The sequence below is a fragment of the Calonectris borealis genome, chromosome 1 (genome assembly GCF_964195595.1).
Source record: "Calonectris borealis chromosome 1, bCalBor7.hap1.2, whole genome shotgun sequence".
Lineage (NCBI taxonomy): Eukaryota > Metazoa > Chordata > Aves > Procellariiformes > Procellariidae > Calonectris > Calonectris borealis.
Window position 1 is genome coordinate 33,038,673 of NC_134312.1, and position 15,161 is coordinate 33,053,833.

Genomic DNA, 15,161 nt, shown 5'->3' on the forward strand with positions numbered 1-15,161 from the left:
GGAAAAGAAAACTGATGAGCGTTGTGTGAACTTCCTCGGTAGTTGCCCTTTGCTGATTTTTTGAGAGTCCGTTGCAGAAACGAGCCAGCTACTTCATTCTCTCCTGAAGCCGGTGTGGAGGGGCTTCACGTGTAGACTCCATGCAGGTGTTACGTACTAAAGCCGTACAGGAGTGGCTGCTGCTTCTGACGCTGCAGAGACCAAACCCAAGAAGATAAAGGAAGTCAAAGGAACGAAAGATAAGGGAGGGAAGCCAAGGAGGCAAATGGAATAAGGCAAAAGGAAGTGGTGAAGGAGGACAGAGATGTGGAGAGAGGAAGGAGAGAGACACTCCAGAAGGAAGAACAGACATAGAAACACTGGGACAGAAATAGCAGCTGTAATTGATTTTCAGCCAGGAAGGAGCTGCAGCTCTTACTACCGAAGATGTGGTGCTGTATAAATAAGATAGAATTAAGCTGGTCCTAATATTCACATCCCTTACCATTTTTCCTGCTAAGAAGGAATGTGGTAATTAAACTTTAGAAACAAACAACTTAAAATATTTCTGTGTCAGTGCAGTAAGCCATCATTCAGTAGAAAAATAAAGTAATCCTACATGAATAAATCCTACTAGTCTTTAAAGGAGGATCGAAGTAGGAAAGAGAGAAGCAAAAGGGAAGAAGCAGACACCGATATGTTTCAAAAGATCCCTTTTCTATGCATCTACATGTAGTTTCTTTTGTGTTCATTGTGTGTAACTGAACATGTACAAACATGCTGTCGTTAATATTACCTGCTCTCTTGATGTTCAAATAAAAATTGTTGCTAAGCTTTCCTAAGAGCTACTGGGGACTTTCTGGTGCAAAAGCATCCGATGGACTTTTGAATGGCAGGTAAGGCCCCATCGCTTGCTTCATTTTATCAAACGAGCAGTTCCTCTGAATTCACATTTTCTTCTTTGACAAAGAGATCAAGGAAGTTGCCATATGCTGTGTTCCAGAGGCAGGATGAAGTTAAATTTCATTGTAATCTATTGTTGTGTCAACCCACATGGCTGAGCTGCTGTAAATACGTGTGAGCTCATGAAAAGTATTTTTAAAACGTTTAGTCCTGTAAAAAGTTGGAAGGAATTTTTGCAAGTACTATTATGCCCCCAAAAAATTGCCAATATGCTTCTTCTAGAGTAAAGCCATAAAAATCAATGGAGAACAACAGTGTCAAATTAGTGTCGAGGCAGCATGAGAGAAGAATGGAAAAATAAGTTTTATTTCAAGAGAGGAGGAGCCTTTTCTATTCCTTCAAGATGGCAATTAAAACAGATACACAGTGAGAAATGCACGTTAAGATAGGGCAAGTCTGTTGTACGTTCATTAAAGAAAAGCAAGCACAGATTTTGCAAAAGCAAAAGATGCTGGGAAGCACTCTAACCTTGGCATTTCATGTGGTCGGCACCCCAGCAGGACATCGGGTTGGGTTAGATGTGTGGTAGCACCCAGGACTAGCCAGGGTTTCAGTCAGGGATGGGACCAGGCTCAGCGCTCTGATGTTGGGTTTAACATCGCAGTGAAACACTGGCACGTGGAGCACTCTCTTGACCAAGGCAAAACTCTACTTACCGGAGAGGCTGGAGGCAGCATGCTGTCGGCTGCTCTTCTCTGCAGCTTTTAAGAGCCAGCCCAGTGCACTGGTGCTTGCTGGTGGATGTGCTGGCAGAAACGTGCTCCCGTGCTGGGGCGAGGATTGTTGTGCATGGGGGAAGCAGGCTCTGGGTGCTGGCACCGCAGTCGGGAGCAGGGCGGTGCGACCCGGCCAGCTGCCTGCCCTGCTGCCGCCGTCTGTCTGCTCCTGCACAGCTGGAGAGAGCGGGAGTTAGTCCTCAGCCCTGGGAGAGCTCTAGCTCTTGCTGCGCTACCTTAAATTAGATTTAAAAATAAAAAATAAAATCTGCCTTGTGCTTAACTGCACGCCTTAAATTGGGAATTTTAATAACGTGCCAACAGCAGCAGTTTGGAGTATCTTACTGAGGAAAAGGTCACTGTGCCCATAAGTTATCCTAGCATTTGATCAGTGGACTCTTTTCCAAAGACTTTAAGTCTCATTATTCACTGCTTATAAAGTCACTTGAGATATAAAAAGTCTTTTTATAGTAATGAAAGAACTCCCACAATTAGCCAGAAGGCAGCCATCTATCTTTTTAAACTACTCGCTTCGGAGGAGACCAGGAGTTTCAGGCATCTGTACGTGGACGAATTGTTATGACAGTGATAAGTGTAACATTCATGTGGCGATGCCAGCCGTGGCTGAGTTCATGGAAGGCTGGGGTTTTTTTAGAGGTGAAAGAGGGACTTTTTTTGTTAGTGAAATGTAGAATACGATTCCCTGAAAAGGAGAAAAGTGACTACACGTTATTTAGAAAGTCCTGAAATCTGCCATTCAGACCTTCCATTATTCTTTGGGAATTACAGATGATTAAAGAATGTCGTTAATTTGATCTCCTAAAACTTTAATGGCAACTGTCTTTTGAAGTGCCCCTTCCCTGAGAAAAATACATACCCTGGAAGAGAAATTGGAGAGTGAGCTTGTGGTAGAGCAAAGACACCGTGAAGTTCACAGGAGAATACAGCAATCAGTGCAGGGACTTAGAGATAAAAATTATTTGTTCTGAGCACACACACTGGCCTTTAATTGTATTTTTCCCCACCATCAAAGGGTTGCTGTATGTGGTATATCTTGTGAGAGATTTATATAATGTCCTATCCACAAATAGAAAGTTTGCAATGATTAATGTAATAAATGATAGTCTAATTATATCAAGAAGTAAGTCAAAATATTTTATGCATGCCACAGCTAGTTTAGTCTTTATTGCCCTCAGGCAGAGTCCTAATATCATCAGAAAAACTGTTTGTCAATATTAAAAGCAATTTACATAGTAAATACACTCCAGCCTTGTTACATCACCATCTGGGTTAGCTGAGCATTCGTCTTGGTACCGGGAGGTGCTGGCGAAGGCAGACCTCACGAGTAAGTGTTCAGAATGTCCAGCTGTCACAGTGGGAGGATGACAAGTGCCGGCGTTCCCACCCCGCGGGAAGGGGACAGGTTCAGTGAGAGGGCAGTGGGACGTCTTCGTGGAGAAGGGTTCGGGAAGGGAAAGATGGAGGGTGCTGGAATCGGGAGGCATGAGATAAAGGAGACGCCCGGGGAGCAAAGAAGGGTCCACACTGAAAAAAAAGGCAGAGTGAGAAGAGCAAACAGCCTAAGAGAGAGGAGAGGAGAGAGAGACCAGAGGTAGCAAAGCAAGGGAGAGGACAGTGAGACTTGGAGTACCAGCTGGAAGAGGATGCAAGAAAGATGGCCACAGCAACTAGTAACATGTCTGCTGGACAGATTGGCAGAGTCAGAAAAGGAGAATAGCGGCTGCTCACAAATGCATGTCTATCAGCACTTGTCTCCGCGCAGCTCACTATGAAACTAATGCAGTGATTCTTAAATTTAATTTGGTGTTTTCATTTCACTCACAAACCAAGAGAATTGCAGATAACACAAACCAAGAGAATTTCAGATAATAGTACATTATCTTTTTCAAAACTCAGGTGAACCTTTTCTGAGCTGTTGCTGTGCTTTCTGAGCTGAGCTTTCCGAGCCGAGCGTTCTGAGCTGTTCTGATGTTGTTGAACATCAGCACTAAAGGACGTGAACGGATCTTTGTGAGATCCGCATTGCTCTAACACACAGTGAGGAGGTGGAGGGGGTATTCTCCAGTTACAGACTGCCAAGCCTCATGTTATGAAGTGCAGGAATTCAGGTCGCATTTTAGCTACAGATTAAAACTGCTAACTCAGTAGTGCTTTTAAACTTGTTGGAGCAGGCATAGTTATCCTGGAGGTGTGAATTGTAGCATCCGAGTGTTTTTCTGAAATATGTGTCAGGGTGAGGGCCCAGATCACAAAGAGACTTTAGGCATGGAAATGTCAGGTGTCTCCCAGGGTGGACTTTTCCATACACTGTTAGAGGAAATCGAAATGCTCAGAGGCATTTGTGGTGAATGATGGTTGTGCCTAACCCAGCCAGCTGGAAGCAGGCTATAGGCATGCATCTAAACCACCATCCTTTTCCTATACTCAATACCTTAAATGCAATTAGGCAGTCAATAAATTTGGAATTTAAAACCTCAAACTTCCTCCTAAAGGCGGGGGGGGGGGGGGGGCATCTTCAGTGATTTCCTTGCTTACAATGGACTTGACTTATCTCTCAAAACATGGAGCATGATTCTGCACACAAAGTTTTGGAAGACACTTCTTGTAGTAGCAGTTTTGTTTTAGTTAGAGATGACTGGATAGAGAAGGCAAAATCATGTAGAAAAAGATATTAAGCTAGAGTTTGTATTTGTTGGAGAATCAAAGTTGCACAAGCACTTCTGTATTAGTTGCCTTGCTCAGTTGTTTGCTGTAGTTTACTGCAGTTGTGATGAGAACTATTTCTTCATTCCCTGTCCATTTACGTGGCGCACTTTTTCCAATCCAGTTTAAGTGTCTTTTGAATTCCCTGGGTTAGCTCGTTAGACAATAGTTCCAGGCAGTGTCCAGCTCTTTGCTGGGGTCTTTTGGGGATGTGTCATGTCCTTCATAGAAAGGAGTTGCAGCTGTCAGACTTGCCCACAGATGCACTGATCGCAGTGGACAACTCTGACAAAATGAAGCATCATCTTGAGGTCAGTTGAAAAGAAGGGTGCTTTTTTCTGACAGCTGCTGTTTAGAAAATCAAGATTGCGAGAAGTCACTGGGTTGTCTCCCGCTGGAAGGAAGCTTTACAGAGTGGAAATAGGTATATTTCTATGTTTTCCCACTTTTTGCAGCATTTATTTTGTCTTGCTTAGGTTAAGGCTTAGCCATAGGCTTTTCAGCCACAGTAGATTTCTGCTAAATACTGGGAAATGGAAGTGGTGCTGGTTATACACAGGAAAACGCACAGAAGGCTGCAGTACTGGGCATTGCCTGGGTCTGTTCAGTATTGTTGAACCAGCTACACAAACTGACAAACAGGACAAACCTCAGCTCTACAGGTAGTGGAGATGTAGTTCTTGTTACAGGCCTGCGGTTCAGCCTGAGGGAAGCAGCCAGAGCCTGCGTGTTCAGCAGCCTGTGTAGCTTTTAGGAGGCGTGACAGGATTTGGGGGTCAGGGCAACAAAGGATCAAATGGGAATAAGCATCGCTTAACTCATCTGGCTAAGGAAGAGGGAATGGCATTAACCATTATTTAATAATAAAAGTTGTCCCTTTACTGAACTTGCATGAACCCTGACTGAGATAGTGGTGTTGGATAGTAGCTGAATTTGTTACCTTTCAGATTAACTTGCTCAAGAAATGCAGCTTAGTACTGAACTGTAACCTAAAAGGTCAGCATGTCAAATGCCCTTTCTGTAGGTAAGCTATCACATTTGCGTTAGCAGAAGAGTTGCAGTGTCCTCTCCAGGACACGTCACTGGTAGCTCCCATGTCCTTGTGCCCCCCTTCTCCTGCCCGGGGAGCCTCACAGCTGATGGCCCTCACCCCTGGAAGTTTTCTAGAGGTTGTATGTGCCGAAAGCTGTAAGTCTGGGAGGAAGGTGGTATGTTTTTGTTCTTTTTCTGTGGCTTGTAATTAGGGCTCAAATTCCTGTCCTAAAGAAGGACTGGTTAAACTAAGGGACAGTGTTTGATCCTTTTTGCCAGTTTGCCATCCAAGGATGCACCCAGGGTGTGGTAGCCTGGATGTATTTAGGGCAAGGGATTGGAGGTGAAGAGATTGCTGTGATGAGAGCACATTTAGCACCTGTCAGGTCAGAGGCATCTTCTGCATGGGCATTGAAATCTCCTAGGACAGTGAGCCTTGTGTGAACTCCATCATCACGTCAGACAGCATCTCTGTCATTTCGCTGGGAAACCCTTGTGTCTGGACATCTCTGCTCTAGCAGAGCGCTCCGGTTATTCTTCCCTTTGCCCTTACTGATTAAACGGAGGGTCTCCAAGGATTTTGCTTCTGCAGAGCTGATCTTAAATTTTAACTTGCATATGCCAGGTATTTGCTGAGGATAGGAGGTTATCTCATGAGCTGGTAATGTGAAACCTTCTATGATGGTTGCATTCACATGACTACACATCTTTTTTCCTTTTTTTCCCTTTTTCCCTTTTTCCCTTTTTTTCCCTTTTTCCCTTTTTCCTTTTTCTCTTGATATGTGGGAAGTAAAAACTACAGGAAACATATCAACATTTCTGGGCCTCTTGATTCAAAAGTTCTGGCCAGTGCTAAAAGCAATTATCAACCACAGAAAAGTGTTAAAAGACAAGGCTATCTCATTTCTCAGTCACAGGCACTTAAATCCTGGAAGCAGTCATCTTCGAAGGACTGATTTTTCTTTTTTTTGAGAACTCAAAGTGCAAGGATAACCTAACAACCATTTGCCTACGTTTTTTTATAGTCACTGCTTTGTTAGTTGGTCCCGTCCCTCCTTCCTTCTCAGCTGTCCACCTCTGTGTGAGTGGGAATAAGCCTGTGTACAGCGGTGCTGGCATTAGAAGTGGCAGTTGGCCAATATCAGCTGATTTGCGCATGAAAGACAAAGCCCGTTTGCTTGTTTATTTTCTGACACTAATGAAGTTTTGTATGTGGCTGGATTTAGAGCAAGAATCCAAAGGGGATGGCCAGGATCCAGGCAGTGGCCACCAGTCACTCTGGGGGAGATGTTGACAAGTGGCCCAGACTTTGCAGTGTGTCCAAAACGAGGGGGAGAGTGTTCATTAAACAGAAGCTTAATCAAACAGGGCAGGAGGATGGTTTACATGAGAAAAGATATATTCTTTACTTAACATTCACAACTTGCTTGTGGATTAATTAGCCCATCTGCTACAACAAATGTATTCCAATGTCTTTGTGTTGACTGTTAAAAGTGACTGATTTCTCTACCCACTTAAAATAGTGCCCTGGATTCCACTGAAAGTAACCTTTCCGAGGCAAGGAATTTATTTAATCATCCACCAAGAACCTGTAAGTGGCTTGCTGTAAATAAGTGCTCAGCTGTCTACGGCTCCCAGGGTAACTATATGTGAGTGTTAAGTTGTCGGATAACGCAGGAGGCAGAAAACCCTTAAAGAAGCTACGTGAAGAGAGCTTCCAACCCCATCTGTAGTATTGGCTTTAGGTTTTAAAATAAATTCTCTCTTCCTAGCCCCAAGTGGGCAGGACAGCTGCCAGCATAGAGTAATTCAGCTATAGATTTTCTGAGAAAGGCTGCATTCATAAATTAGGTGACCTTTATGCAGATCGACAAAGTGTGTTGATGAACTTCAAGTGACAATTTAAACAAAGTCCGAAGTGCTTGTATTTCATAAGAAACCAACATAAAGGATGGAATGTTTTTAAAGTCTTTAAATTAAATAGGCGTTTAAATGAAAATAGAGGTCAGTCATAGGTTCCCAGGATAAATGAAAATGTGTATCTTCTGTGATTTTTCACACTCATGTGATTTTAAAATATTATTATTATTTAGAAATAAAATTTGCATGTAAATGGCATTGTTGTGAATTTATGTCTATTTCCTCAGAATAAGTGATAAGTATTGACGGATGTGAATAAACAGAGCTTCTGGTTTTCCAAAAAAATCTAATAATATATTTTGTATGCTATCCAAATATCTTTTTGTTTTGCTGATGCAGATCTGTGATAAAATGGTCAGCTTGTGCCAAAAACCATGTGGTTCAGCTGGGATACAGAAGGATTGTGTGTTTTTTACTTGAATAGGGGAAAAAATTGATACAGTGCTATGTGGTATTTATTCCCAAGCATTTGCTTTTAGGAAATAACCATATAGTTATCCGAAACTTAAAAAGTATTAAAAGGGTTTGAGGAGGCAGGAAAGTAATTTTTCTGTTCCTAAGGCCTTAGGAATGAGAGTTCCTCAGAGGGCCTATAGGACGCCCGTGTTACAAAAACTGCAGATTCTGTGGAAAATTGTGTCCTTGATAGGATCTCAGAAGCAAGAATGAAGCAGAGGCTGGAACTGAAGAGTGACTAGAAGACCCAGGCTTGAAGCTTTATCTCTAATTGCCTCTATTAGATGGGGCTGAGTCTGAACACCCTGGCAGCATAACTTGTGCTATTGGAGAGGGTTTGCAGAAGCTCACTCCTTGGGGAAATTTCTTTTATTTTCTTATAACTTAACTTGTTCTTTGACTGTTCTGGCCCTTCCTCTTATATATCACTGATATTTTTCCATGTAACTTAGATTAATGTAACCCAAGGTTATAATTTGATGGACGATAATTTAAATGATAAAATCTTAACATTTTTTACTTCAGTCCTCAGAGAAACCATACATATTCATTAAACTTATGTGACCAAGCTAGCTGCTGTTCATACTACTTGATCACAGTCTAGGCTGCAGTGGTATGGTACTTCTGGGGATCCCAGGCATTCAGCACAGGGAGTTTTGACCTTTTTTATGTATAGAAATCTGATCAGATAATTTCTAGCCTTCTCATCACCACATGCAGCATCAGGGCTAGCTAGAAAGATCCATTGACCTTTGCATTGGTGACTACGATACGGTGTGGTTATTTTGCACGTCCTCATGAGTAACGTGGACGTGAAAGTGTTGCTTCTTTGGAAGTTGTGTCAGAGGAAAGCTGGTTCTACCTTGTGCTCAAGCACGTACTCTGGAAATGTATTGAGTTGATACATACATGTAATTAATGGTCAACAGTATCATAGCTGCTGAATGGCTCTTTTGAGTTTGCTGGTGTTCTTGTTCGCGTGTTTTTCCTTTTTGACAAGAAAGTTCCAAGAATTTCTTGAATGAAAGAGTGATGTGGCAAAGAAATTTTGGTTTCAACCAGTATATGCAGGCATTGGGGAAAAGTCAGTTATGGGGAGGGTTTAGACTTAGTTCATTTATGGGGAGGGTTTAGACTTAGTTCATTAAGCAGAAGTTTTATGACTTCATTATGGATACAACTAAGTTAATTTGGGCATGAACTTGCAGTAGAATCCTATTTCTGATTTGCTGCCAGTGTAGAGATTTTCCTAGGCATATAGATTTTAATCAAGTTTTGACACCCTTCAGATTTTTCTTACTAGAAAACCCTACCTTTCTACTCCAGGAACCCTATCTTTCTTACACAGGATCATCTCATCTCCACAGTAGCTCTCAACAGTTAGGTCCTGTGCAGCAGTCAACAGCAGTCCCATTGCTCTGGAAAAAGCAGAATGGTATTTTCTGTGTAAGGATGTTGCACAGCCCCTGTGTCCAAGGGCTTAGCTACCGACTGCTGTTGACAAATTAGCCCTCACATTTTGTAGTGGGCTGATACTTGGGGATTTTTCCCTAAACACCTGAATTCATATGAATTTAGTGTCACCCAGCCTTGCAGTTACTTTTTTTAATACCCTAAGGCCTCATCTAGACTGGGAGGAACTTGCTGCTTTGCCTGTAGCAGAGGGAAACCTTGCTACAGTCTTTTAGTTTTGCCAAGCTATGCTGCATTTGCAGCATAATTTTCTCTGGTTTATTATTCGTCTGTTTGTAGCAAATTATTTCTTCAGTTTGTTTGATTTAGATTTCTCTTTCCTTAAAAGAGCAGCAGCTGACTGTATTAGTCAAATCCTCCTATCTTTGGTCTTAATGGTTGTATAATGGCCATAGCAGATAAGTGACAAAACATTGAAAATTGGCCTTGTTTCTTTTTAGACGTCAGAGACATGTTTATTGACATCTGCATTAATAACAATGCTGTGCCAGAAATCCTTTAAAACAGTTGCATGCCACAGAAAATGCTGAAATTGAAAATTAAAGGCACCCCTCCTTTTTCATTTGTATTTTATGAGGTGAATAAAATAACATGAGAGAAATAATTTTAAATGTCCTTTTTAAATACTGTAGTTTCTTTGCTGTGTTCAGATTCCATTAGGACAGTTATGGAAGAGTTCAAACCATTTCTAATTTCTAGCAAAGATTAAAGAATTTATTTCTCCTCCCAGCTTTATCTTCCCTCTTGCATAGATGCCAAAATACGGTCCAGTCAATGTCAGCACATGGCTTGATGCACTACACAAATAATTCATCCCCCTATATTTTACACCCATATTTTTATGCTGCCTTTTCTCTTGTGAGTGACCTTTGGTATATTTTTCTGTTTTTCTCTAGGTCAATGGGAAGGACCTCTCCAAGGCCACTCATGAAGAGGCAGTGGAAGCTTTTCGCAACGCCAAGGAGCCAATTGTAGTTCAGGTTTTACGACGAGCCCCAATTAGCAAAGCTCATGGTAGCTCTCAGGATGTTCGGCTTGTGGATGCCAGCACTCAGACTGACATCACTTTCGAGCACATTATGGCTCTGGCCAAACTAAGGCCTTCCACACCGCCAGTTCCTGATATCTGCCCTTTTCTACTTTCAGACAGGTATGGTTTATCTTGTCCTGCTGTTTACCTGTGGGATTGAGGCATTGCAGTGGTAGAGTTGTAGCCTTCTCTTGAAAAAGTCTCAGGAACACTTTAAATAAATTAGAAATGTTGATAACCGCTGTCCCACTCAGGCTTCAGTAGCAGTTTTCCTAAACTCTGCTTGTGGATTAGAGCTACAGGATGGAATCTTGGCCATGTGTACTTTGTGTTCATGTGTTTGCTCATCCAAAGCTAAGCTCCAGTCAAAAAGAAAAACACTTCTGTGTTCCAAAGTACCAAAAAGACTTCTTCAAACCTCGAAAGAGCTGTCTTGTTGCTTTCTGTTCTTCCAAATTTCTTACCAAAAAGTCAAGGAAACAAATTATTTAATTTAAAGGTCCCCTTATCAAAAGCAAAACAATTCCAAAAATACAGAGATCAAAAGTACAATTTCACCTGTCATATGGCAAATGATATGCATAAATCATCCCTCAGTTGAATGCTTTGAAACTGAATTGAATGCAAACACCAGCAGGTGGTGCTTATACAAAAATAGGGTGTAGGCTTCTTCCTCTTTGGACTCCACCTCGTGAGTAACATCATCTAGTGATGACCCTTGCCCTCTGTCTACTCAGCAAAACTATGATAGCACTAGAGCTTTTCCATGACTTCCTGGCATGCCGTGCATCTCTGCAGAATTGATGCTAATGGAGAACCTACCACTTTTGACTTTGATGTAGCTCCAGCTTTAGAAGTTCTAGGTAAGCTGGATAGGGTATTACCTCAGAGAGAACTTGCCAGCCAAATGCTGGATTGAGCCTAACACTTACTGCTGCACAGCTAGGAACATGATACGTGTATATTTTTGAGTTGTTACTGGATATTACTAAACTGTGTGCTACTGTGATTGAAGTTCCCATGCTGTCAGCATGGGGAAAACTTTCCTACCTCTGCTAAGGTAGATCCACACTGGATGCTACGTGGTTTGGGTCTAGCCTTGGGTCTAGCCTTGGGTCTAAGGCTGTACCTAAGTGCACATTATAAAGACCTCATTCTTTGTGCTCCAAGCCCATTTAAGAGTGCAGTTTACTGACATTTTTAAGTGTGCGGTTACTCAAATGCACTTTACCACCCTGTTACCACTTTAAGAGAAGAGGATAACGCAAGTTCTTTTATGCGAGTTCTTGAACAATTTGTGAGCCTGGTGCGTAGATTGTGGACATTCAAGACTTCATAACCAGATAATTAGTGAGTTGCCCCCGCCCATGACGCAGCTTGTGAATCTGCAGTTAGGTACCTTTATGAGCATAAGGAATCCCAAATTGTCACAATTAAGTAGTTTGGCCCAAAACAGACCCTTTTAAGAAATCACCCTGTGTAAATCTGACAAAAGATGAACCCAGCAAAATGAACTTAGCTGGAGTGTGAGCTTTTGAAAAGAAAACAGCCCATGCTACTTCTTGGTACAGTTCCTTTCAGGCTGTCAGGCCATTCAGAGTAGCATTCCAGAGATGAGAAAACTAGAGAGAAGTGGGGGATTTTTATCACTTTTTAATTTAAAAAAAAACATTGTCTCATCTACTATTGTTGTACTGCTTTGTTCCACACAGCTGCCATTCCCTTCACCCAGTGGAGCATGAATTTTATGAAGGTAATGAGTATCTTTCCAGCCTGCCTGCTGATGCAGATAGAGCAGAGGACTTTGAGTATGAGGTAAGATCACTGGCACACTGCAGCCTCTCTTTCTGTTATTACAGATATGGTATTTGCACGGCTGATAGCAGGCTCCTCTGAGAAAAACAAGAGTGGGAATACTTCTTAAAAAATCGGCACCAAAGACTATTTTATTTTATACCTGTGTAATGTCACAGGCTTTACTGGGGTTAGGCTACACACGTGAAATGTGGAAGCAGAATTCTGCAGTGGGTGGCTACACACAAGTCCAGGACGCTTATTAAACATATTCCCTCTTTGTGCAGTGGAGACTGTAACTCAGATGCTTTGCTTTTGCAGTTTTAACACTTTAAAGCAAGCCTTTCCAAAATTAAAAACAGTAACTGGAAGCTTAATTGCTTTTTCCCCCCCTCATTTTAAGAATTAATTGTCCTTGTATCTCATGCCTTAGGGATCAGTCTTCCAGATACTTGGGTGTGTACTTGTGTGTTTGTAAGATCAGACTACAACTTTGAAAATTAATATAATTTCTATTACTTGTTCTTTGATATTTGACATTGTAAGTATTGTAATTATAAGAAATTGTGCTCTGTACCACAAATCTCCCTTTGCTGCTAATGCTTTGTACTCTCCAGTGACAAGGGTGGATGTGTTTCTGAGTCACTGGAAAATCATTATGTGAGGCTTCCAAAAATGATAACATGTGATTGGTGATGTTGCTCTTCATTAGATTTTCATTTCAATATCTCAATAGTCTTCTTGTCGGCCAGTCATTAGCTTTTCATGTTTTCCACTATCATCCAGTAACAAAATATTTGTAGGGACAGGCATAAGAAGCAGATGGTTCTTTTTATTATTAAACAGCGCTGAGTCTTTGCATAAGTTCAAGTTACTGTATTTTAAATAACAGTGGTTATAAATAATTAAATATCTTTAATACAAGATTAAAAATATCCTATCCTTCTGTTTGCTCTACCTTAAGAAACCTTTTTAAAGGTTTCATATAACTGGTTGACATTTGGAAATGAAATGACTGGCAAAAGCTTTGGCAAATATGCAGTGTGTTCACTTTTATCGTGTCTTTAGCAGCTAAGATGCTCTATTGCAAGTTCAACCCATTGTTCTTTTCTTCTAGCAGCCTGGGGAATCTGAAGTTCTTTCCCCAGGAAGCAGAAAAATCAAATAACATCTACTTAGTGAATCTCAATCAGAACAAGCAAACTTTTATTTGAACTCTTCAAAAAATCATTGCTAGGGATTAGTGAAATCATTATTTCTTCCCAGTTGGGTTTTGGTGTGATATCTCACAGCACAAGAGTCTCAGACCTTAAGTTCTGTTTTCACTCCCCATGTGTAATATAATACTAAATTTCTCTGTCAAGTGTGTTTGTTTATGGTACTTCTTCCTTAAATGAACAGAAACTATTTTTCTAGTAATATTTAAATAAATTAGTAATGTAAGCATCTAGAAAGAATATTAAAAAAAATGGCTAGATAAAAATAATTTTCACCATTTAATCAGAATATCAGTGACATATTAAAATACTAACAGTTTTTAAAGAGTCTAGCTGGTGGAATTAAGTCCTCTTTATGACCATTATTAATCCCTAATGATAGCTGGCATAAGCATTGTGACAACGGCAAATGCTTGGGCAGGTTCTCAGTTGCCTGTAATCTCTACTAATCACACCATCAGAGTCATTAATTTGCTGTCAGCTGTGATTCAGTTGCCCAAGGCAAATTCACTGAGTGACTGAAATAAATTGTTTCATGTGAAATTTAAATAGGGAAGGAACTGTCTAGCTTCCTTTGAGAAGAATGCCTTCTACTAAATATGAAAGTTTTGAAGGAGGAACAAGAACATCTCAGAGCCTTTAACTAGCAGAGCTCTAAACATGAAAGACATTCTCAAAATTTAAGCCTGTATGGTAATATTATGATTTAGGTTACTCATTGGTTGTATTATCTGTTATTTCAGGTCCTTATAAGACGTTATTAAGCTCCCTTGCCATAACTAGGTAGCTGGAAAAATTGAGAGCATTGTCTCCAGAGATATGTATCTCTATCCAAAAAAAAGTCTCATAAAGGACAGAGTCAAAAGGGATTTACTAGCTGCTGTTGCCGATCCAGGGGACAAGCAGCAGGACAGTGAGTGGAACAGAGGCTATGGTCCAACGCTGTCAAGGTCTCTACAACAGTATTGGCTTAGGTGTACCCTGCTGTGGCCACTCAGTCCCACCCTTGCCCTGATGTTTTCTGGCCCCTCAGTTATGCCAGCGTTACTTTTTGTGAAACAGATGTGAGAAGTAATTCAATGTTTTTTAAAAACAGATTTTTAGAAGGGTTGTTTTTAACCTAGCCCAGCTGCCTGATCTAATTTCCAGCATAGCTCCACAAGTTGCTGTGCTGTGGCAGCAGCATCAGGGAAGGAAAAAATGCTCAAGCACTTGGGAAGACAACAACTTATAAAATCAGCATTGTCCATCCACCATCTAAGGGTGAAAGCAGCAAGAAGAGAGGGTGCAGAAGCTCTGCTCATGCCATCCTGCGGGCTGCAGGCTGGGTGGAAGAAGCACAGAGTGTTCTCTATCTCCCACCATTTGATTTCTCCTGTGTTTAGGGGGAAGAGGTTATTGTTACTACTGTGCTTTCTCGAGAAAGAGGGTTGTATCAGTGCTCCCTGATTTTATCATTGTTTTTTTCCTTGTAACAACTTTCTGGTGTGAACCTTAGCTAGTCACACACAGCAAAAAACCTACCTGGTGTCAGGAGTATGGTCCAGTTTCCAAACTGCACATTAGCATTCCTGTTGCACTAAAAGGATACAGATAAGTGGCTCACAGGTCTCCATGGCAAACTTAACAATTTTTAAATGGATTCAAAGCCAAACCTGGAGATTTCAGAAAGGAATTGAAACAAGATAGTGAGCAGAAAAAGAACTTAGAACAACACCTCGTTATTTCCTAGAAATGGTTTGTAAGTGAAGAATGCATCGGTTCTGAGACACAAATGCAAAATACTCAGCCAAATTAGGAAGTAAGGAAATAAGATGACTAGCAATTGAGGTGCTGTAAACAAGAATGTGTTCCAAG

The 15,161-nt window shown here is 41.2% G+C and overlaps 1 protein-coding gene across 1 annotated transcript in view; it reads left to right on the forward strand.

Annotated features, from left to right (window-relative positions):
* Positions 1-15,161, forward strand: part of PDZRN4 (PDZ domain containing ring finger 4) — a 257,250-nt gene that overhangs the window by 200,664 nt on the left and 41,425 nt on the right. Inside the window, exons 4-5 of the mRNA XM_075152744.1 lie at positions 10,160-10,413; positions 12,006-12,108. Of these exons, the coding sequence (XP_075008845.1) occupies positions 10,160-10,413; positions 12,006-12,108 (357 nt within the window). The remainder of the gene's footprint in view (positions 1-10,159; positions 10,414-12,005; positions 12,109-15,161) is intronic.